Genomic DNA, 23,625 nt, shown 5'->3' on the forward strand with positions numbered 1-23,625 from the left:
TGTTCCCTAGCTTCTTGTTCAGGATGAGGCTGATTGCCATGGGATCCACTAACCTTTATCACAACCTTTATGCATGATATCATTTTGGAACGGGCTGGGCTGTGTTGCTTCTTCCTTTTGCCAGCAGACATTGCTTATGTTGCACGGCATGCTGGAGGGGCAGGTCTGTAGCTAAGGTTCTTTTAGTGCTGCCTGTTATGAATAACTTGTTCTGAATCATTATTTCGGTTCTTGTACATTTTTAAAACCGTGCACAGGGCAGTTCTCATTAAAACTTCCCAATAACCCTTCTTTAGTTTCCTTGTCCCCAGTTGGGATGCAGTTCTCCTTTCAGTTTGTAATGATGCCACACCCGGTGGTGTTCAATCTAGTCCAAATCTGGCAGGTGGGAAAAAGGATTATCTCTTCCAGGTGTCCTCTAGTTCGTAGGTGTCAAACTCACGGCCCTCCAGATGTTGTGGACTACAGTTCCCATCATCCCCTGCCAGCATCATGTTGGCAGGGGATGATGGGAACTGTAGTCTATAACATCTGGAGGGCCGCGAGTTTGACACCTGTGCTCTAGTTCTTTAAGTTTGAGTCCTTCAGTCTTGAACATCAAGGTCTGTTGGTTTAGAGTGCTACCCCAAAAATATTTTGCAAATTTTTTTTTGTCTGAATCCATAAAAGGATCAGTCCTTGTGGACCAGGGGTCTGCAACCTGCGCCTGTCCAGATGTTCATGGACTACAAATCCCATCAGCCCCAATTGGCCGTGCTGGCAGGGGCTGATGGGAATTGTCATCCATGAACATCTGGAGAGCCGCAGGTTGCAGACCCCTGTTGTGGACTAAGAAAACTGCAGGTGTTTCTGAAATAGTGACGCTGCTGTCCATCCGTTTCTGCTGTTTCTGTTTTATCCGACTCTCTTTCTACGCAGGCTTGACAATCTGTGGACATAACTGTATTCTGACTGCCGAATGGATGTCTGCCAGTAAAATCGTGTGTCGAGTTGGTCAAGCTAAAAATGAGAAAGGTGACATCATTGTCACCACCAGGTCGGGAGGCAAAGGGACTTCAACGGTTTCCTTCAAACTTTTGAAACCTGAAAAGATAGGTACGTACCTCTTACATAAGAACCTGTTCATTCACTTCCATGGTTTGTATTCCAGACTGCCCTAGACATGATGCCTTTCCCAACCTTTGTCTCATTTAGATCCATCTATGCGCAAAGCATATTTTATACTATTGGCTCCTCCTCTGAGAATCTTCTTAAATTGAAATGCTTCAGTTCTGCTAGGTTGTAGCTTTAAATTGACTTGTTCTCATACGAATGTGAATCCTGCTGGCTCGTATTTAGAAGTTTGTCCCATTTGAGTTCCAGGTAATTGAATGTTTGTATTCAGACAGCACCTTATGGAGCACCTTCGATTTTCTCTTATTCTACTTTTGCATGCATCTAAATACAGGACAGAATGGTGAGAAGAACAGACTGTACATCCATTGTTGCATCTTCACTGCAGTCCTGCATGGGACTGCACAGACTGGCAATGCAGAACTGAATAGAATAGGGGTGTCAAACATGCGGCCCAGGGGCTGGGTGCAGCCCCTTGAGAGTGCTTTTCAGGCCCACGAGCCAGTTGAGGCAACTCCCGCCTTGAACCTGATCTGGCCACCCTTCCAGTGCCAATCTGGACAAGCGAGCCCTTCTGTGAGCTTGCCCGCTAAAGCAGCCACCCTTCCCCCCCCCCCAGTGCTGACCATATCCAGTGGTTCTGATCTGGGGTGGCAATGCTGTGGGCTCACCAGTTGACATAGCTACCCCTCCCCAGTACAAACCACCTCCCCCAGAGCTGGTCTAGGTGGAATCACCAGCTGAGGCATCCCCCCTCCCCCCGCACTGATCTGGACTGGCATGTCTGCTGGGGGCTAACCAGCCAAGGCAGCCACCCAACCTCCAGGACCTGACCCAACCAAGTTACATTTATGTCACATCTGGCCCACATAACGAATCAGTTTGACCCCCCTGTGTGTGTTGAGTTCCTCCAAATGTACAAAATGCATTTTTGGATGCCATCAATTCAATGTAAATTAAATTAATTGATTAATAAATGTGGGTTAATGATGCTGCTGCTTGTGATTTTAAGGGATTTTAATATTTACATTTGTAATTTATAATTTGTATTTAAATTTACTGTTGTCGTACACCGCCCAGAGCCCCTTGGGGATTGAGTGGTCTATCAAATATAATAAATAATAATAATAATACATTAGTATTGTGGAAGGCTTTCACGGCCGGAATCACTAGGGTGCTGTGTGGTTTCCGGGCTGTATGGCCGTGTTCTAGCAGCATTCTCTCCTGACGTTTCGCCTGCATCAGTGGCTGTCATCTTCATCCCAATAATACATTGGGATGAAGCACCCCAATAATACATTAACTTCTGTGCACACTTTTTGGAACCTTGCAAAAATATATTCTGCTGTACAGGTTTAATTCACACACAATGTAGAGGACCCAGTTCTGCAATCTGTTCCTTACTAGGTACATTCCCTCTGAGTATTGTGAATGTTTGAATAGAGCTTGTCCAGGCAGGGAGTTAGGATGATCCTGTTAGCTTGTTAGCAGCCACTGAGTGCTGTTTGAGCTGTGTTTTCTCCTCTGCTTGCATGTATTTAGCCCAGGCACAGTCAGAAGCATTTCTTACAGGGGAGGAAATAGGGAAGATCCTGCTAGCTTTTCAGCAGCTGCTGTGTACCATCTGGACCTAGTGTGTTTTCGCCTCTGCTTACAGGTAGTTTCATTAGGGCCTGAGGCCTGTGCCCTTGGGAGTGAACTGAAGGCACTTGACCTATGACTCTTAGCCTGGAGCTCATGGCCTGGAGCGCAGTGATTTAAGACCTACCTGGGATGTATTAATTTTCTTTGTTTTGTTTATTTAAATTGTATTGCATGAAATGTTTGTTAGAGACATTTCTGTGAGCTGCTTTGGCGGGGAAAAGTGGCATAGAAATGCCTAGACAAACAAATAAGGATGTTCCCATTTGGAATCAGTCAGTGGTTGGCAGCAAAAAATGTCCTCTCTTTGACTGGGGTTGATTTGAAGAAAGAATTGTGGTGGAAAGTGCCATCAAATCACAGCTGACTTATGGGGACTCCATAGACTTTTAAAGGCACTAGAAGACTTCTAGAAGCTTCTGAGAGCTTGGAGTGCTCCCCCTTCCCTCCATCTGGAACTGAGAGCTAGCTGGTTTGCCACCCAAATTGTCATGTGACGGGACGAGAGAACACTTCCCCCTCGCTTCTCTCTTTGCCACCATGTAGAGAGGACAGGCTTCAGCTGAGCCCTTCATTTACCTCAGAATTTTTCTTTTTGTCTTTATTCAAGAAATATTCAAAGTGTGGAATGAAAATGGCTTAGAATGATGTGCATAATGAATGTCCCTTTTGCCTCGGTGAGACTCATGTCCCCGAGGCGTACCCATCTTGTTGCCTTTTTACTCCAGACATGAACAAGACTTAAGGCCACTCCCAATGAGAAATCTTTAAAGAGGGCTTGTATGTCTTTGGTCTCCTCAGCCCCCACAACTCCATCTGATCTGACTTCAGCTCCAGTGGCCAAATGGGCCACTTACGAGCCTCCTATTGAAAAGGCTAAAAAGAATGTGAAGAATACCTCTCTACGCTGTTGTCGCCAACACTTCCACAGTATGATTCCCTGGTTTGTCAGCTGGCAACATCTGCATTGTCTTTTTTTACCTTACAAGGTTGCTTTTCTGATCACTATGACCTTGGCCAGAAGAGTGGGCAAGTGATCGGCTCTACAGGTTGATTCCCCTTTTACCAGATTCCACCCTGATAAGGTAGTTCTACGTCCTAGCTTGGAATTTAGACCCAGGGCAGTTTTCCAGTTCCACATATTCCATTACTTTATCAGTGTTTTTCCAACATCCTCAGCCACCATCTGAGCAGGCACTCACTCAGCGTCAGAAGGACACTCCTTTTTATTGAAACGTACAAGTTTATTTAGACAAAGTAAAAATTGGTTTTTGAGGGCCTAAAAATGGAAAAGCTGTTTCCTCAATTGCCATTTTTAGATTGATAGTATCTGCAATTTGGCTTATGCCAATGATAAACCGGATTGTCCACTCTACCTTAAGGCCCATTCAACCAGGGCCCAAGTCTCTTCAGCTGCTTTCCTTGCCAAGGTCTGCACTGAAAGCACGACGATGAAAACAAAGTTGCGCTTACCTGTAACTGTTGTTCATAGAGTGTCTTCTGTGCAAGTACAAATACCTCCCACCTTTCCTTCCCATGGGCCATTTGGTTGACTGGTGCTGTTCCATAGCAGTGAAGCGAGAACTGAGGCAAGAACACTCAACCCACCTCCGTCACATGATCATTTGGGTGGGAAACCAGCCCCCTGGTGGCTCTAGAGCAGGGGTCTTCAAACTATGGCCCTCCAGATGTTCATGGACTACAATGGACTACAATGACCCGAGTACCGGGTCATTGATTAGCTAAGCTTAAATTGTTGTAAACATACTAGCATATGTGGTTTTATTCCAGGTAAGAATGCCCCCCTTTGAAGATACCCACGAGGAGGCCCTACATGGGTCAGGGATTCCAGTGATATTGGGGCGAGGGAGGTATGACGGTAGGCCTAGGCCGAATACTAGATGCAGAGTGAGATATGGTGAAGCTCGCTCTCTGTCTGACCTACGGCCTATCCCAAAGAATGCAGGTAGTGGGACAGGGATTAATTACTCTGCTCCTAGGCTGCTGTTGATTAACGCGAGGTCAATTAATAACAAATATGCTACTCTCCGAGAATATCTCGGAGATCAAGCTGCTGACCTCGTGTGTGTCACGGAGACCTGGGTGAGAGAGGGCGAAACAGTTGCCCTCAACAATCTCACTCCAAGGGGTACCGTGGCAGTCCAGCAGCCTCGGACACAGGGCCGGGGGGGTGGCGTGGCGATGCTCATCCGAGATACTATCGCCTTCAGGACGTCCCCTGTCCCGGTGATTGATGGCATGGAGTGTCTAGGCCTTCATTGGGACTACCAAGAGAAGCTGGCTATCCTGCTAGTGTACTGGTCACCTAGCGCACCGGCGGATAGCCTGTCACGGCTTCTGGAGGCCGCCTCTGAAAGGGCGCTTGGAGCACCCTCGCCACTGCTAGGTGACTTCCACGCCCATGTTGATTCGGCCTCCTCGGCCAGTGGTCAGCTGATCTAGTGTCATCCATGGCGACGCTTAGGCCTCTCTCTTACAAATACTCGGTGTCCCTACTCATCAAGGGAGGCCACACTCTGGACCTAGTCTTCGCGGCAGGTGTGCATGTGGTCTTATCCTCTGTACAAAGAGCGCCGTGGCCCGACCACTATGTCCCGAAGGCTCCTAATTTATGCTCCCCATGCCCCCCCGTCTAGGTGACGTGTTATTTTAGCCCTCGCCTGCGGAGACCACTGGAACCAGCACGGTTCCAAAATGCTCCACGGCAACGCCCGCCCACTGGCGCTTACTTCTAGATGAGCTGGTAGAGAGCTGTGAATAACAGGCTCTCTTGAAGTCGTCGCACGGTATCACTTCCAAAGCCGCCCTCTCCTCGCATCAAGATCAACCCGCCTCCTTGGTACAATCGAGGAGCTGAGGTGGATGCACAGCAACCCGAGACGGCTTGAGCGTAGGGTGGCGGGCGGGTACTTTGACGAGGGGTCAAGACACTCATATCGAACGTTTATGAAGTCCTATGAGAGTGCTGTGAAGGAGACGAAGCGGGCATTGTTTGCTTCCGCTATTGGTCTGCCAGTTCGCAACAGCACAATTGTTTCGTGTAATTCTGACGCTGACAACCTCTTCGAGCATAGGGTCCAAAGAGAGACTGATTCTTGGCATTAGGTTGTGAGGCTTTTGCGAACAACTTCACACACAAAGTCCTGACCCACCTCCACACCCTCCCTGCCACTATTGATAATGGTATGTGAACTAGAGGCCCCTGGGCCGCCTTTGGGTCCTTTCTTGGACCACTTCAGCCATTACTGGACCCAACGAATGTTGACAGGATCCTGGATGCTGTAATGATCTACCACTTGTCCTTTTGACCCGCAGTTCCTTCCTGGTTGGTGAAAGCCTGCAGGGGAGGAGCTTCGGAGCCACCTGTTGGATGAGAGCTCAAACTGCTCCCTCGAGCGGCGAGTTTTCCCTGGTCGGCTTAAAGAGGCAGTGGTCCGCCCGCCTCCCAAAAGACCGCACTTAGATCCTGGCGATCCCGCCAATGGCTCAGCCTCACCTGCCAGCCTTGGGCAAGGTAATTGAGCGAGCGGCTGCATGCTCAGCTCCAGCTGCATTCCTCTGGATGACACAAACGTACCTGGATCCCCTTCCAGTCTGGCTTCCCGCTGCTGGTCATGGGACCGAGACGGTGCTGGTCACTGTTGTGGGACTCCACCCTCCCACTCACACTTGGACAGAGTATGCGGTCCGGCGCTGTTGGTGTTGTTAGATCTCACCGCCAGCTGCCGATATGGTGGTAGATCACTTCCATCTTTTGGTCCACCACCAGTTGGTATCGGGGTTCGAGATTCAGCCTTAAATTGGCTGATCTCGTTCCTCCGAGATCGGGGACAGCAGGTGGCATCGGGGGGTGAGATCTCCAAGCGTCGCCCCATTATGTGTGGGGTGCCGCAAGGAGCGATACTCTCCCCGATGCTTTTTAATATCTACATGCACCCCCTGGCGAGTCTAGTTCGGAGTTTTGGGCTGCGGTGTCACCAATACGCTGATGACACCCAGCTCTTGTTCACAATGGAGGGCAGCCCGACCTCGGCCCCTGATGCTCTCCAGCGTTGTCTTGATGCTGTGGCTGGTTGGTTGAGTGCAAGTCGGCTGAAGTTGAATCCCACTAAGACGGAGGTCCTGTGGCTGGGTCGGGTGGAGTGTCCGGTGGCCTTTGGCCTGCCTACCCTTCTTGGCGAGACGTTAAAATTAACTTCGTCTGCCAAGAGCCTGGGGGTGACTCTGGATCCATCTCTATCATTGGTGGCCCAGGTCACCCAGACAGCCCAGGCAGCTTTTTACCATCTGCGGCAGGCACGGCAACTGGCCCCGTATCTCTCCCGTTCTGATCTGGCCACTGTGATCCATGCCACGGTCACCTCTAGATTAGACTACTGTAACTCGCTCTATGCGGGCTTACCTTTGGCCATGATCCGGAAACTGAAACTCGTACAGAATGCGGCAGCCAGACTCCTTTCCGGAGCAACAGCGAGGGACCGGATTACTCCGGTCCTATACCAACTGCACTGGCTGCCGATCGAGTACCGGGTCATGTTTAAAGTTTTGGTTTTGACCTTTAAAGCCATTCGCGGCCTTGGCCCTGCATATCTAAGGGACCGTCTCTCCCTATATTGCCCTTCTAGGCCCCTCCGTTCATCGGAGGCGGACCTACTGGTGATCCCTGGCCCCAAGGCGATCCGGCTGGCCTCTACAAGGGCCAGGGCTTTTACGGCTCTGGCCCCTACCTGGTGGAACAGGCTTCCAGGTGAGATCAGGGCCCTGCGGGATTTACAAAGTTTCCGCAGGGCCTGTAAAACGGACCTGTTCCGCCAGGCGTTTGGCCAGCCGGGATGATATCAACCGCAATAATAAGTAAACATCTGGCCTCCCGTGGGTTCATAAAAGGGGGAATAGAATAGAATAGTTGAAGCCATCTCTAGTTTAATATTTTATGTATTTTAATTAACTTATATTTATGATGTTTTAAATTTTTATGTTGTTGGAAACCGCCCTGAGCCTTCGGGGAGGGCGGTATACAAATATAATAAATAAATAAATAAATAAATAAATTCCCATCAGCCCCTGCCAGCATGGCCAAGTGGTAGGGCTCATGGGAATTGTAGTCTATGAACATCAGGAGGGCCATAGTTTGAAGACTCCTGCTCTAGAGGAAGGGGAGAAGAAGCACTCCAATTGCTCTGGAGCTTCTAGAAGCCTTCTTCAGTTTTCTGCAGCTGGCCTGTGCCTGCACAGTCCCTTTCTGAACTGTACAGAAGACACTCCATACACAACAGTTGTGGGTAAGTATAACGTTGCTTTTCCCCCAGTGAAGGTTCTCAAAGATGAGCTATAGGCCTAGAAAAACCATTCAAGGGCCATGCATGAAAAGAACTTCAGTCCAGCTAAAATGCTGTCGTAGCGATATGGCTCAGCTACTTCTACATAGTAATATTAGCAGACAACAATAGAAGCCATGCAGGAGCCTTTTTCATAGTTAGTTTTGTCCTGCAGCTTCCGGACTATTGTCTAGGCATGTGTTTTGGTCTTATCCAGCTTCTTCAACTTAATTCAGCAGGGCAGAACTTCATGAGGCTGGACAGGGCTTATTGTTACAAGGATATGTGTTCTGTTTTCTCTAGGTATCTTGGATCAGTCTGCTGTCTGGGTTGAAGAAATGAACTATTATGACATGCGCACTGACAGGAACAAAGGGATGCCCCCTTTATCTCTGCGTCCAGCTAATCCTCTCGGCATCGAAATAGACAAGTGAGTACCAAGTAGGACTGACCAGCCTGCTAAGCAGGCTCCCTGTGGAAGAATCCCAGAAAGGTATCACAATTTGAGGTGGAAAGAAAGCACGGGTAGAGAATTTGGCTTGGTTCATAGAAGTCTATTGTTGAATTCCCACAATCCAAGTAGTAATATTGACAGAAAAATTATTGGTGCTTTCTGGGACTATCAAAATTTGTATTAAAAGAAGTGATGCTCTCTGACGTATGGAGAATGTGATTTCTTAGTGAACGCAGTGGGTCCTGGGCCTATTCAAAAGCCAGTGAAATGGGGCAGCCTATAGGCAAGGGCTGCCACCTACTTTGGGAACTTCCTAGGAATGCCAAATATATATATGTAAATGTGTGTAAATAAACTTCCTAGGAATGCCAAATGTGTGTGTGTGTGTGTGTGTGTGTGTGTGTGTGTGTGTGTTCCCCCCCCCCCCCCCCCAGATGTGTGAGTGATTCGCAGTCTGATTGTCCCTGAACAATTATGGAGCATTGAAGACAGGTGAGTGTCAGTTGTGGGGCTGCTGTGGGAGTGGGGAGAGTATTGACCTGATCAAATGTTTGATGTCTTTTGGTATAATAAGGGTTGGGTGGGGCATAATGGAGAGATGTGAGGTGTGCTTCATTAAGTGCATACCTCCTGACACAAAGTCTCTCAGTCCAAGATGCTTCACGCTTTTGAGAAGCGACGTCTTCCCACTTTGAAGCTAAAAGAGTCCTGGCGAGTTTAACTAAGAGCCAGGGGTAAAGTGTTTCAATCCAAATTAAGGCTGATTTGAAGGCTGAGATGGAAGAAAATAAATAAATATATAAGAAGTAGGCAAATGTATGAACATTAACTTTACTTGGGACTTGTTGCTTCATAATTGCTTAGTGGATTGCGTCCTGAAGTGGTGACAAGTTTTCAGGAACACAGACACAGCCAAAGAAACCCACCTTTCCCCCAAAAAATCAGTATAAGGATGCAGAGGTGCAAGCTATGATAATACGGTAAAACCACCATAGTTCTGTTTCCACAAAAACAATCTGCAGATGTATTTGAACTGAACATAGCGTTCTAGATAAATGCATTAAGCAAGAGTTGTTACATATGGTTCTTTAAGACAAGCAGGTGTGGTTATTTTCCTTAATTTAGAACAAGGTGATGATCTTTTACTGTGTTTTTGCCCTTCAGATTTTTTCCAAGAACATATTAGCAAGCTATGATGTAATGAGCAGCATTTAGAAAGGTTTGGAAATAAATCTGAAACATCTGTTTCAAGGGTGAAGGCAGAATCTTCTCCCCCACCCCGAAGCCTCTGAGCACCACTGCGAATTTTAAATTGACTATCTGTTTGCATCTCTTCTCCTTTAAGACTCTACAAATGCCCCCTTTCTACGGAGACATGCAAAGGGGCACTGCCACTTCTTTGTGTCATATTCTTTCCATTTCCAGGGAAAACATGGCTGACTTGGGCTAGCGTGACCAAGACCGAGCCAGTTCAAAAAGGAACCTGTAAAGGTAGAAGGCAAAAGGGTGAAGGTTGTGGGAGGATCACGAGGCCCAGTTGAAAGGGTTGGTGGGGAGGGAGTTGATTTGTCTCTGTAGCCTGATTCTGGTCACCTTTAAAACCGTTCCGGGCCATTCTCTGCACAGCAGAAGAGGCATCAGAGCCTTAGCAAGGGGGAACTGCGCCCGGGGCACGTGTGTGCCCTGTGCCCCCGCCACGCCCCCACCACGCCCCAGAACACCCAGGCTTCGCACCGGCACACGCCTGGGGCAAGACACCTCACCCCGCCCCCTGGCAGCTACACATCTGAGATGCATGCTCAGATCCGGTGAAGAAGGTTCTGTTGACTCTTCAGTAACCAATAGCCAAGGAGAGTTGGGGAAGTCTGTGTGCTGTGCCTAAGGCATCTTATTTGTTTATTTTTATTTATTTATTTATTATTCCACTTATATACTGCCCTCCCCCGGAGGGCTCCGGGCGGTTTAAAACAATGACAGAACAAGTGGATACATAAAACATATATAAAATTAAAAGCAGCGTTCAATTTCTATAAACCAATTAAAATACAGATGGCATCCAACTATTAAAAACTCCTTCAGGAGGGAAGAGCGGGCCTTAAGTTGTTTCTGGGCACCTTATCAGCAGCTGGTCTCTCCAAAGGCCCGGTGGAATAACTCAGTCTTGCAGGCCCCGCAGAACTTGTTAAGGTCCCGCAGGGCCCGGAAAGTTTTTTGAAAGTTTTTACCGCTCACACAACTGAATTCCTCAGCAGAAATGAGTCTTGCCTCCTCCATTGGGTGATCAGTTGCAGTGAATCTTCCAAAATGCACCTAGCTTCGCATGTGAGCTTCTTCAAGGCTCATACTACATCCTACTATCATTGCAGTCAGTATGGCATGTTAAGTAGTTTATCATGCCGTACGGGTTTGAATGCCAGGGCCCCCTTCCACGGACAATGCAGATGAGATTATGAGCTTGGTGTAGTGAACTCTTGTGATTAAGCTAAATGGCAGCTCCTCTTCTGATTAAGTGAAATGGCAGCCTTTCTACTGTTCTTTCTCAGTATATGAAAAGGCCATCAAAGTTTCACAATCATGGTCGATCCAAACTGAGCCTCACGTGGCTGGAAATTGTCTGAGGTGGTAAGTTTTGCACTCAGTTGCTGTGCCATTACTGGGCAATGGTTGAAAGTGAGTACAGAGCGAAATATTCATAGGACTTTTGCCTCCTTTGATTCTTCACTTTTAAAATGCTTTATTTTTGAGAAGTTCTAAGTTGCTTATCATATACTGCCACCTAATGGAACATATGAATCCTCCTTTATATGACAGAGATTATTTCAACGAGGTAGTTGCATGATGGCTACAGTGCTTAAATTCTTGTACAGTCAGCTGCAAGTTTTAGCATTGTATTTGAGTTTCTGTATTAGAAGGAAAACTACCTAGTTACAATAATATCTGGCCCAACTAACTGCAGAATTTTGGGACCAAGTACATTTTAGTGCAACCAAGTCTGTTTTAGTGGAAGGTATTTAAGTAGCTGTTTAACTTTCTTGTTGTAGTGAATGTGACTTCAAAGTGCTCAGCTTTGTTTACATTTTGTATGCGTCCCCCTTTCTTCCTGTTGTCTACCTCTGTGTCATTTGGATATGGTCAACAATAGTTATATTCTCTCGTACAAGTCTTAAACTTGCGTTGTATCCAGATTTGTCATTGGCTGTCTTGTATTTTTTTTCCCCAGACAGTATCTTTGTCCTCTGTCCTACCACTGGGGAAAGTCCTTGTTATCACCTTTGGGGTTTGTCCTGTTTAGTCTGCTGCAGCATCCTTTCTGCTGGTCTCCTACATGCTTGAGTAACAGAATACAGCTGGTACAAACTTCTGCTGCTAGGAGTCTGGCTGATACCAGACAGGGGGAATGCGCATGGTGACTCGGGGTTTGTTTATGGTGGTTGCCATTCAGTCTTTATTTACTTAAAATGGCTCCCCTGACCTATAAAATCCTCTGGAATTTAGTTCTTGTTACTTTTTGCCAAAGATCTTCAGTGAAATCGACTGACTTGAGTTTCTAAATAGATTTTGCATAGTTGTATGCTAAAGTGACTACCTTTCTATTGTTGACAGCTTCAAAAGTTTTGTTTTGGGCCTCCAAATTTTCCGTTTTTAAAAATGAAAGCTTATGTAACTATACCTTGCTATACAAGTAAGCTATCGCTGAGCCATTTCTTCCAAACCAGATGCTTAAACGAAGCATTCATCACTTTAGTTGTGCTTGGTAGTAGTTAAGATTTTGGCTACTGATAGGGATGAACAAACTTACCTGAGGTGTGTTTGGAATTGGCTCACACTTGGGTTCCCTCAGGGTCATATTAACTGATCTTCTTAGTTCTTGATAATTGCATCAGTAATGGGGTGAGTCCAGGAGGCCTCCTCGTCATCTAGTGAACTGTTCACACTGTTCACACAAATCAAAATTTATCTGTTAGGAGGGACCTATTTTCCCAGGGTTCTTGACTACAGGGTCTAGTGAAGGCCACAGCCAAGTCCCTCTCAGTGACTATGCTACCTGATTCCGGTTTTGTTTTTTCTTCTGGAAAGAAAACAGGAGGAGCAGTGGCGTAGTGGTTAAGAGCAGGTGCATTCTAATCTGGAGGAACCGGGTTTGATTCTCTGCTCTGCCGCCTGAGCTGTGGAGGCTTATCTGGGGAATTCAGATTAGCCTGTGCACTCCCACACACGCCAGCTGGGTGACCTTGGGCTAGTCACAGCTTTTGGGAGCTCTCTCAGCCCCACCCACCTCACAGGGTGTTTGTTGTGAGGGGGGAAGGGCAAGGAGATTGTAAGCCTCTTTGAGTCTCCTACAGGAGAGAAAGGGGGGATATAAATCCAAACTCCTCCTCCTCCTCCTCTTCTTCCTCTTCTTCCTCTTCTTCTTCTTCTTCTTCTTCTTCTTCTTCTTCTTCTTCTACTACTACTACTACTACTACTACTACTACTACTACTTTTTCTTCTTCTTCTTCGTCTTCTTCTTCTTCTTCTTCTTCTTCTTCTTCTTCTTCTTCTTCTTCTTCTTCTTCTTCAAAGGGCACGGTGACTAGGGCTGTGGTCAAATGGATTGCGGGCCAAGTTCAAACTTCAGAGAGGTTTGGTTTCACCTCAGAATGTGCTCATAAATTCTAAATTGGGAATGCTGATATTCTGAATTTCAGTAAATAGTGATATCAGCCTCTCTTCCTCCTCCTTGCTCCCATCCACTGTAGTATTTTAATAAATACCTATCAAAGATCAAGAGCAGTAGAAATGATTTTCATGTAGTCCGTTGTTACTTCAAACACCAAGCTTTTCAATGGAGCAGCAAGTCACGTTGGGCTGGATCTCATATAAATGTTCGAGACTCAGTGACTGTGGCATCAGTTGGTGACTTCAACATGTGAACGAGTGCTTGAGGATCAGAAGTGTCACGTGCAGAATTTTTTACATCCTGGTCCCGTCAGCTCAGCCCCCGTGTTTGTTCATACAACAGTGGGCATTGAATAATCAAGTTATGGGTGCATGTTTGTGTGAATTGGCTCATATGGCAGCTTACCAAAATTGTACAGCCAGCTCCGCTTCCACACACTGCTGGGGAAAAAAAAGTATTTGAGGCTAATTTTTCTTGCTGTGACACTTTTTATTTTGCTTTTATGATGAATTGGAGATATAACAACGCTTGACATTTTTCAGGCATGTCAGCATGGTCTCCGTGGTTACGAGCTGATGTTTGCCACCCAGGGTAGCTACTCTCACCACTCGAATAAGATGGACATCCTTACCTCTCTGTTGTTACTGTTATAATCGGCCCCGTAGTTCTCGAGATAGTAAGCAAATCCCTGGGAGTTAATTTGGCAGCAAAACGTAAGAAAAACATAACATTATGTGTGTGGAGCCAATTGTCTCTCATCCAGACAATTTGGCAAGCTAGGCTACGGTTATCAATCCACTTACTGTAACACTGTTTTGTTTATATTGATGGAAATTATCCAAAGTTATTGGTCCTGCTGTAGTCTCACATTGATTTCTCGTAAAAAAAAATTTAGCATGCTTTTTAGGGAGACATGTTTCTCAAGACTGGTTTTTTGTAAGCACTGAAATTGATAGCAATAGTTTTCTAAGTATCTTGGCCTCATTTTTTTTTTTAAAAAAGGCACTTTTAAAAAAGCCTTTGGACTTGATAAAGGATTTCTGTATTTTGTAAAGGTAACGTTTCCCCTTCAGTTGTGTTCGACCCTGGGGTACCACTGCAAACAGTTATTTCATAGGCAGACCGTTTTTGTGGGGTAGTTTGCCATTGCTTTCCTTTAGGAGCTGTGTGGCATAGCGGTTAAGTGCTTGCACTGCCACTCACACAGTCAGGAGTTCAAGCCCCCTGTGGGTCAGATATCCTGGCAGCTGGCTCATGGCAACTCAGCCATCCATCCATTCTTTGGTCGGTAAATGAGTACCTAGCACATAGCTGGAGGGTAAAGAATAGCCGGGGAAAGCAATGACAAACTACCCCACAAATTGGGTTGCCTATGAAATCACTGCTTGCAAGGGTGATGTTCACATTGTTCACTTGTTTATGACAACATACTGATTATTTGCATGCATCATACAACATTTCTTTATTGATTTCTAAGTCTGGGAAGCCACATCCAATTGGTGAGGAACTCATCCTACCAGCGATTAGTGAGCTTCTGAGTACTGTTTTGCATAAGTTACCACACCACGTAATTATGATTCCTCTCAGCACCAGTTCACTGCAAAGACACTTAGATGAAATGACTGAAAATGTAGAAGGTACGTTGTGCAGCATAATAAGGACAGCTGCTCTCAACACAGGTTTAAAGCCCTATCTTCTTTCTTGTGACTTAGACAACACTGTTGGCTTACAGTGTGGTTTGGATTCCTTAGTGTGTTCTTGCTCACAATAAAAGTAAGCTACTAATAATCCAGCATTTTTAAAAAGGGGGAAGGTAAAGGGAAACCTGGATTTGAGGAGTGAGGATAGGTTCTAGATGCACTAAGGCTTCATATATTTTGGTCGCAACATGAGATACACAGTCAAGCTCCATTTGTTCTGTGCAAGCACCATGAGAAATAACCAGTGCTTCCTAGGCCAGGGACCTAAAGCCAAAGCAGACTTTTCTGTTGATGAATTTTACAGATAAATTCAGCCCAAGTTCAACAAAAATGTTGCGAGGACCCAAATCTGATTAGGCCCATGGTGTGACCTAACTCAGTATCACAATGAGTTTATTAGCATGTTTTTATCCTGTCTTTCTCAGGCAAACAGAAACCAGTGCAGCTTGCAATAAATGTTGTCCTAATAGTGATATACTTAAACAGCCCTAAAAACTCTTTTGCATAACATGCCTCAGATGGGACAAATCACAGTCCTATTTTACAGATACTGGTTATTTTATTGTGTCCTTCAAAGGGGAGGACTAAGCTGAGAAGCTCCTTCAGCCCTGGTTGGTACTCTCTCTGGTGGCAAAAGGTCTTATCAGTGATGCTGATCACTAACTTAGATTGCATTAGAAACATTAGTCACATTTATTGACAACCATGATTAGGCGTGAGGGGAGGAGCAATGGTTCAGTGGCAGAACATCTGCTTGGCATGCACAAGTTCACAGGTTCGATCCCTGGCATTTCTATTTAAAGGGATTGGTTGGTTAGTGATGTAAAAGACTTCTGGAAAGCTGCAGTCAGTCTGATTAGACCAGTGGTGGAAAACCTTTGGCACTCCAGATGTTATGGACTACAATTCCCATCAGCCCTTGTGGATTGGCCATGCTGACAGGGGCTGATGGGAATTGTAGCCATAATTGGCCATGCTAGCAGGGGCTAATGGGAATTGTAACCATAATTGGCCATGCTGGCAGGAGCTGATGGGAATTGTAGTCCATAACATCTGGAGTGCCAAAGGTTCACCACCACAGGATTAGAGTGTCCTGCCCTTGATGGACCAAGGGTCTGATTCAGCATAAGGCAAGGCATGTGTCTTTGCTCACTCACACCGGCAGCTTATACAGATCAACATGCTCAGGGCAAGAAAAGTGGGGAAGCCCATCACTTTTGTCTTAACTCATAAACTCTCGGAAGCATTTAGGCCCCTTTCGCACAGGCCAATAAACAAGGGTGTAGGTCATTAAAAAAACCGTTTGGGGAGTGGGGGGACTTCGCACAGATCTCGCCCCCCAAACGAGTCTGTCCCGTGTTATTTCCCCCAATCTAGGTTTTTTTAAAATTGCTAAACACGCGATCCTTTTTTAAAAAATCCCCGGTTGCAGCCACTCGAAAGCGAACAGCCAGGCAGGAGGCGCTTTATTTGCCTCCCCTTTCCCTTTAAAAACATCTTTGCGGCTTGTATCTGTGTAGCTACACAAGTGCAGATGGTCATATTATGGGACATTGGCATGGCTGCGGGGGTTCATTTGTGCATGCCCGCGGAGCTACACATGGTTGGGAAGTAATTTTTAAAAATAGACGAATCTTTGTGCGAAGGCATTGTTTCCATGGGCTCCAATTGCTGCCTGTATAGATGCATGTGAACGCAAAAACGGGGAAAACTGGTCCCTTTATCCCAACTGCGAAGGGGCCTTGGTTGACACTGGTTGCAAATCAAATGCTAGGCCAGAGTCATCTTGTTCTAATGTGATAGCAGTTCACTTCTTTCTTCTGTAGTGATGCTGTTCACCTTGGCTGCAAGCCAGCACTGTCAGTAATGCTTGTGTTGAGAATTGAAACATTAATCTTCTTGTTTTGAGGGTTAAAGTTTCAGTGCTTTTTGTTTTAAGCTGAAGAACAGGCTAGTTTTTTGTGACGTCAGGAGAGCATGAGCACGTTTTCTTCTGGCTGGATCCACATCTCATTGGGTAGTGCGCTGTTGCTCCACGACTCTAATCCTTCACTTCCTGTTTGTCTTGTTCACGTAGCAAAATCCAGGAAGCGAATTATTATGGTCGTGCACATGAGACCCTTGTTTTAGAAGATACCTCATATGTGGCTTTTGTTCTTCTTTCAGGGGAAGATTTCCTCCAAAGGAACTGGAAGCGCTGTTTCCTGGCATGAGTGCTGATTTTACCAGTGAAAATTTTTCTGCCGCCTGGTATTTGATAGAGAACCATTCAACAACTAGGTTAGTGGACATACAGTTTGTATTAGCATTGAGTTACCATTTGTATTTAGAGTGGTTGCCAGTCAACAGCTGCATTTTCATTGGTGCAGTTTCCTTTATATAAAGGGAACTGAAAAAGTATTCTAATTAACCAAATCTGTTTGGACTGACAGATCTAATTAAAAGTACCCTACAGGTATGTGTGTCTGTATATACAGTTTGTATGTATGTAAACCAGTGGTGGGATCCAAAAATTTTAGTAACAGGTTCCCATGGTGGTGGGATTCAAACTGTGGCGTAGCGCTAATGGGGCTGGGCAGGGCATTCTGGGGGCATGGCCGGGCATTCTGGGGGCAGGGCATTCCTGGGCAGGGCTGTGGCAAGGACGCAGCCGCTGCACTGATCCTTGGGTGGGAAACTAATGCACGCAGCACAGGCTGCCACGCATCCTGCTAGACTGCTTCAAGTTCTGCACGCTACTGCTGAGAGGAGGGGCGTAACTAAGGCAAAAATCACATGGCAAAATCACCAATTAGTAACCCCCTCTTGGCACACACAAATAATTAGTAACCTACTCTCGGGAACCTGTGAGAACCTGCTGGATCCCACCTCTGATGTAAACTCTTACTACTATTGTCAGTCAGAAATCAATAATTATGGTGTATTTTTAACTGAAATGGAAAACAAGAACAAAAGTACAAATTCCAGGCAGCTTTTGGTATGAACAATAGTGAGTTTTTGGGCTAAAAAAAGAGATGATTTGCTGTTTGGGCCATGATTATAGAAAATAACTGTAGTTGCTTACCCTGATAGATATGAGAGATTGTTCTTTTCCTGTCACAATTACAGTGTGATAACCATTACTTTACATTTGAAACAGCAAACTGTTTCTTCCTTTTGTTTCATAGAATGCTGTCCTCTAGACAGTAGCCATAATTCTTAGTCAGGGTTCATTATTATGTATTTACTTATTTAAATTAAATATCCCTCATCTTGGCATGTTTGCTGAACCAAGTACATTTGTCATTCTGACAAGAATAAACAAAGGTACAGGGGCAGAAAATCAAAATCTTAAAAGGCAAAGATCTAATTATTGTTTTAGACTAGTAACAGCAACTATGAGATGAAAGATATGTATGAAGGGCATTTGGATTTGGTGTATCTATCATGTAACTAAAGGCGATTTTGTTACTCTATTTTATTTCAATCTTACTTTCAAAATGGGAAATTTCTTTCCTTTTAAATTTTTTTTTACAATGTAGTGATTTTTTAAAAGATAATAAACTGTTCATTACCCTAAGTTTTATGTTCATGTAAGATATTTTTAATGGGAGGGAAACTTATCCTCAGTATTTTTCGTAAACATGCTTACTTTTGGTTGTGGTGGGTTTTCCGGGCTGTGTTGAATCCGGCCGTGAAAGCCTTCAACAATCCTTACTTTTTCTTGCTTAATTTTTCTTATTGGTTCCAAATGTTTCTGCAGGTAGATTCACGGAGCCATATTTTTCATATGTTGGTTGTAGTTGTCGCATGGTAGACTGGTAATTTGTAAATTTCATCATATGTTGGCCAAATTTCATCATATGTTGGCATTCAACCTAAGTACGAAGTAGCTGTCATTGAGAGAAATAAAAGTGTAGCTGATTGCCATCCTAGTCTTTCTAAATATGTAGATGTGATCTTTGAGGGGTTGATATTTAGCATTTAATTTCAGGTTCATTGGAGAAATACTACCTGTTTTTCCTCCTCTCTTGCTTTCAGTTTCGATCAGCTCAAAATGGCAGTAATGAATCTGAAGAAACAAGCCAACAAGAAAAACGAGGGAAGTCTGGCATATGTCAAAGGGGGTCTCAGTACCTTTTTTGAAGCGCAAGATGCCCTGGCAGGTATGCATTAGGACTGTAAAAGGAAGTTCATAAGTTTAACGTTCAATACAGTGATCTCCAAAACCTCAGAGGAAGGAAATTGATCCAGCAAATTTTAAGGTAGTTGAGATTGCCACTAGGGTGCTGAAAAGTCAGATGGAGTGCAGATTGATAGAAAAAACAAACAAATGATAAACATTTGAAATGTTTGCCCCTCAGAAATTGTAGTTTATTCTTTTTGTGACTGGCATTAGTCCTGTGAGTAGTTGCACATGTTAATTCATTGTGGTGGGTCAAGATCACCACGGCTACTTCATATGATTGAAAATTCATATACCAATTAACTGAGATCCGAGATTTCAGTAGTAGGAGCAAGACCTTAATCTCCAGATAGCAGTGGATTCATACAGATTTTCATCACAGCCCCTGCCAGCATGGCCAATTGGCAGGGGCTGATGGGAATTGTAGTCCATAACATCTGGAGTGCCAAAGATTCGCCACCACTGATATAGACAGTGTCATCATCACCTCCACCATAGTTTGGACCAAATCTCTGTAACTTAGGATCCCTGTATGAATCAGTTTTCCATTAAAAAAACTCATACCATTGAGTTCTTGGGATACTAAAAGGAAGGATGCTGCTATCTTTAAGCCAACCGGTGACTATTTTCCAGAAGTATGAAACAGTTAAAAGGGTCAACCTGAAGATGTGCATTAATATATAAGGAGGAAAGAGTTGTATTTCTATCAGCATAGGAAAAGTTACACTCCTTCTGATACAGGGAAGGCACAGTCTAGAGCTAAAAAAGCATGTCCTTAAAATGACAACATATTTTCAGTACCTCTCTTCTGAATTTGTTGGAGTGTTTTTATCTAGTTGAGGTAGGATTCTTAACCTTTGGTCTGCTACTTGCTACCAGGTACTTGACAACATCATCAAATAGCTCCCCCCCCACCCGGGCCATGCATGTACACACACCCCACATAAACAACACTGCACACAAGACATGTTTACTTATATAGGTGAAGGTATAAAATATGGAGAGAAAAACAAGTTGTCAAAAATACTAATTTGTGTTAGATCCCAGTGGCTTTTTTTGAAGACCAGTTTCTTACTTGTCATGGGCCCTTTCCCCACTTAACCTTGTCGGAGGGTTGCTGCGCGCAATTCACAGCGCGCGCAATTCCTGGCGCGTGCCCCGGCTTCCCCACAGAGCGCGGGGTCATCAAAAGGCGCCATTTGAAAAGGCGCCAGGAATTACGTGCGCTGAGGGGGCGCGAGAGAGGCAGCGTCGGGGCGGCTGCATTCTCTCCGCCCCTGAAGTGGGGAGTGCAGCTGGACCCCGCACTACTTTAGGAGAGTAGCGCGGGGCTTAAGGTAAGTGGGGAAAGGGCCTTTGTTTCTGTTTTAGCAATACTCCCTCTGTTGTTTATGTCCTAGAAGCTCATGGCATACATTTAACTTCATGGATTGAGCAGTGTTTTTCTTATTGTTATTGGTTTTTGCCCCAGGTAGAGCAGGGAAAATTGACTGATTTCCATTTGCTGTATGCCTTTTTTTTAAGAAACTGAGGAGAAATCTCTGCACTGTGTTTTTCTCCTTGAGGCTGGATGAGCAACATAAAATAATACTCCTCCAGTGGTTGTCAGAAGCTGTTGCAAGTACGGAAAAAGGGCTGCCTGAAATCCCTGAATTCCCTACCCCACAATTTGAATCCAAAAGTTCTGATTGTCCCCTGAGATTTGTAGACTATCCAGGAGGGGGTGGGGTGGGACGGGATGACCCTGGGTGAGAATCTCTGTGTTAAGAAACACATTTGAGAAATGGAAGATTCTGCTTGTGAAACCTTTACAGTGTGTGATGGTATTTACAGGCTTTAATTACCTTTAACGTTTATCTTGTGTGAGCAAATGTGGAGTCGGAGCGGGACTGTCCTGCAGCATTACATAGAAGGTGTTTTCAACACAAGAACATAAAAGCTTCCTTGGACTTGTTCCGAATGTGGGCTATATAGAAAAAGTGTTACATCCTTTTCTTCCTTTTTCGGAAATATTTTAATCAATCCTAAATGTTTTCATTTTTATCTATTGCTTCTAGATAAAAAGTCAAGCCATTTTAAAATAAACAAAAATCTTTTCATTTTTCTAATCTACTATATTGTGTGTATCAAGTGTCTTAGGGGAGGGAGGATCTTTTCACAATTCCTTCGGGACCGTCTCACCCCATATGTCCCTTTACGACCTCTGCATTCGGCAGAGGCCAACTTGCTGGTGGTCCCCAGCCCCTCGATGATGTGGCTGGCCTCTACCCGGGCCAGGGCCTTTACAGCCCGGGCCCCTGCCTGGTGGAACTCTTTACCATCAGCTCTCCGGGCCTTGCGGGATCTTGGAGAGTTCCGCAGGGCCTGCAAGACCGAATTGTTCCACCGGGCTTTTGGAGGGGCCGGCCGCTGATGTGCGCCCTCCTTTCCCCCCCCTTTTTACATTCTGGGCCCTTAATTTATGGGGCCTCAGCTCTCTGGGTTTGTTTCTTCCAGAGCCCTTCGGGGGAGGGGCAGTATATAAAATTGATTATAAATAAATAAATATAATTAATTAATTAATCCTCCAACATGGGCACTGGGTTAAGCATGACTGTCCTGTGCTGTTCATCACATTGCCAGTCTTTACATGTGATGAACCTTCTGAAAGTGACACAATATATGTCTCCCTCCCAGCGTTAGCTTGAGATCATATAAAAATGATCTTAGCAAGCCTTTATTGGCATAGACGACAGTACAACAATAATTAAAAAAACGGATTAAAAAGCATATACAATACAGGAAATAAATGTTAGGTTGAAGGAAATCTACTGGCGTTTAGTAATTTCCAGGAGAAAGTCTGCCACTATCATACAGAGAGAAGGATCAGGATTGTCCAACAAGTAGTGTAATCTAATTAAATCGGGGAGATGGGGTAAATGTAAAGGAGTAAGTTTCACATACTTGGATCTGATTTCCTTGAATCTGAGACAGTGTAGTAATTGGTGGGCCAGAGATTCAACTGAGCCATCGTTACATGGGCATAATCTGTTTGCCTTTTCTTGCTTATTAAATCTGCCATGTAACAAGGCAGAAGGCATAACATTAAACCTGGCGAGCATTATGGCTGTCCTTTGAGCAGGGTTTATTAAGCAATACAGGTAGTTGCATCAATATAAATAGTGGAGAAAAAGGTAGAAATCCTGGTAAACTTGAAGAAATTATTAAATTTGATTTTTTAAAAAATACCTTTGTTGCAATAGGACAGGGAATCAGAGAGGTATGTCAAGCCCCCAGAGATATTTTCTCCAGCCTTGACAATCTTATCAAATTTTAATCATAGGTATAATACAAAATTGCTCATTGTTTTGTAAGAACTCCCTCCATGAGTATTCTTTTAAAGGAAGGTAGGTTAAAAATGCTTTAAATGAAAAAAAAGTTGTGTTAACTTTTCTGTTTGAGATCTTCAAAGTTGTTGCTGCTGCTAAAATGGCACCAGTTTTATTATGAATTCTGATCACTCTTGATAAATGTTCATTTATTGGTTCCTGGACTACTGAGTAGACAATAGAATAGTCACGAAAATGCACAAGCTAATTATTCTTACAGCAAAAAATAAATAAAAATGGCAGGAGAGCAGGTAGGCATAAACCATGAAATAAATTTGGTTTATTTTTTTACTGAATCTACTTAGGCTGATACTGACATGTGAAAATTGCCATTCTGTCTAACCAGCCTCAGGTGGGCCAGTAAAATATATCTTTTTACCAGTTTGTATTTCTATTGCTTTTTTCCCAGCGTAAGCACTGCATTAAATTCAAGCATATTAAATGTAAGAATAATTAACCATGTCTGAGTTTATCTGAAAAAGGTTTTAATTTCTGATCTTCACATGAACACATTAAAAGGATAATATATTGTCAAAGGCTTTCACGGCCAGATTCAACTGGTTCTGGTGGGTTTCTGGGCTGTGTGGCCGTGGTCTGGTGGATCTTGTTCCTAACAGACTTCCCTCTGTGATACACCACTGAAGATGCCAGCCACAGATGCAGGTGAAACGTTTGGAACAAGATCCACCAGACCACGGCACACAGCCCGGAAAACCCACCAGAACCAATTAAAAGGATAGTTCTTAAACTTTATTTGCTTGCTCTAGATTCACAAAAGTTAGATCTAGCTTCATTCTAAAGGCCCCAACTCTGGCACCTCCGTTTTCTCCAAACTCTAAACTGAATTATCTTCTGAACAACCAGGATCCTAAGATTCTGCAAATGGTGGCCAACTTCCTGGTCAATATCTTGAAATAATTTTCTGGGCTTCAGCCTCTGTATAAGTGATGCCTGTATATTCCAGACACCTTTACCAGCTCCATCATTCTGTTATACCCTATCTGGGGTGTGTGTGTGTGTGTATTTCTGTTTGATGCCTAATAAAGACCTAGTTTGAGTTTGAGGATAGTTCTACAAATGAGGTTTCCTGCCCTGCTGAGCCAAGGGGCATGATGAATCAACAGGGGTATGCTGCCGAGTTACAGTAGCCCAGGAACCAAGCCAGTCTTACTAGTCCCTGCAGTG

The 23,625-nt window shown here is 44.6% G+C and overlaps 1 protein-coding gene across 1 annotated transcript in view; it reads left to right on the forward strand.

The window, feature by feature from the left end:
* Positions 1–23,625, forward strand: part of EXOC2 (exocyst complex component 2) — a 126,441-nt gene that overhangs the window by 15,719 nt on the left and 87,097 nt on the right. Inside the window, exons 3-6 of the mRNA XM_048508268.1 lie at positions 919–1,095; positions 8,397–8,523; positions 17,074–17,187; positions 18,928–19,052. Coding sequence (XP_048364225.1) covers positions 919–1,095; positions 8,397–8,523; positions 17,074–17,187; positions 18,928–19,052 — 543 coding nt within the window. The remainder of the gene's footprint in view (positions 1–918; positions 1,096–8,396; positions 8,524–17,073; positions 17,188–18,927; positions 19,053–23,625) is intronic.

The sequence above is a fragment of the Sphaerodactylus townsendi genome, linkage group LG09 (assembly GCF_021028975.2).
Source record: "Sphaerodactylus townsendi isolate TG3544 linkage group LG09, MPM_Stown_v2.3, whole genome shotgun sequence".
NCBI classification, from domain to species: domain Eukaryota; kingdom Metazoa; phylum Chordata; class Lepidosauria; order Squamata; family Sphaerodactylidae; genus Sphaerodactylus; species Sphaerodactylus townsendi.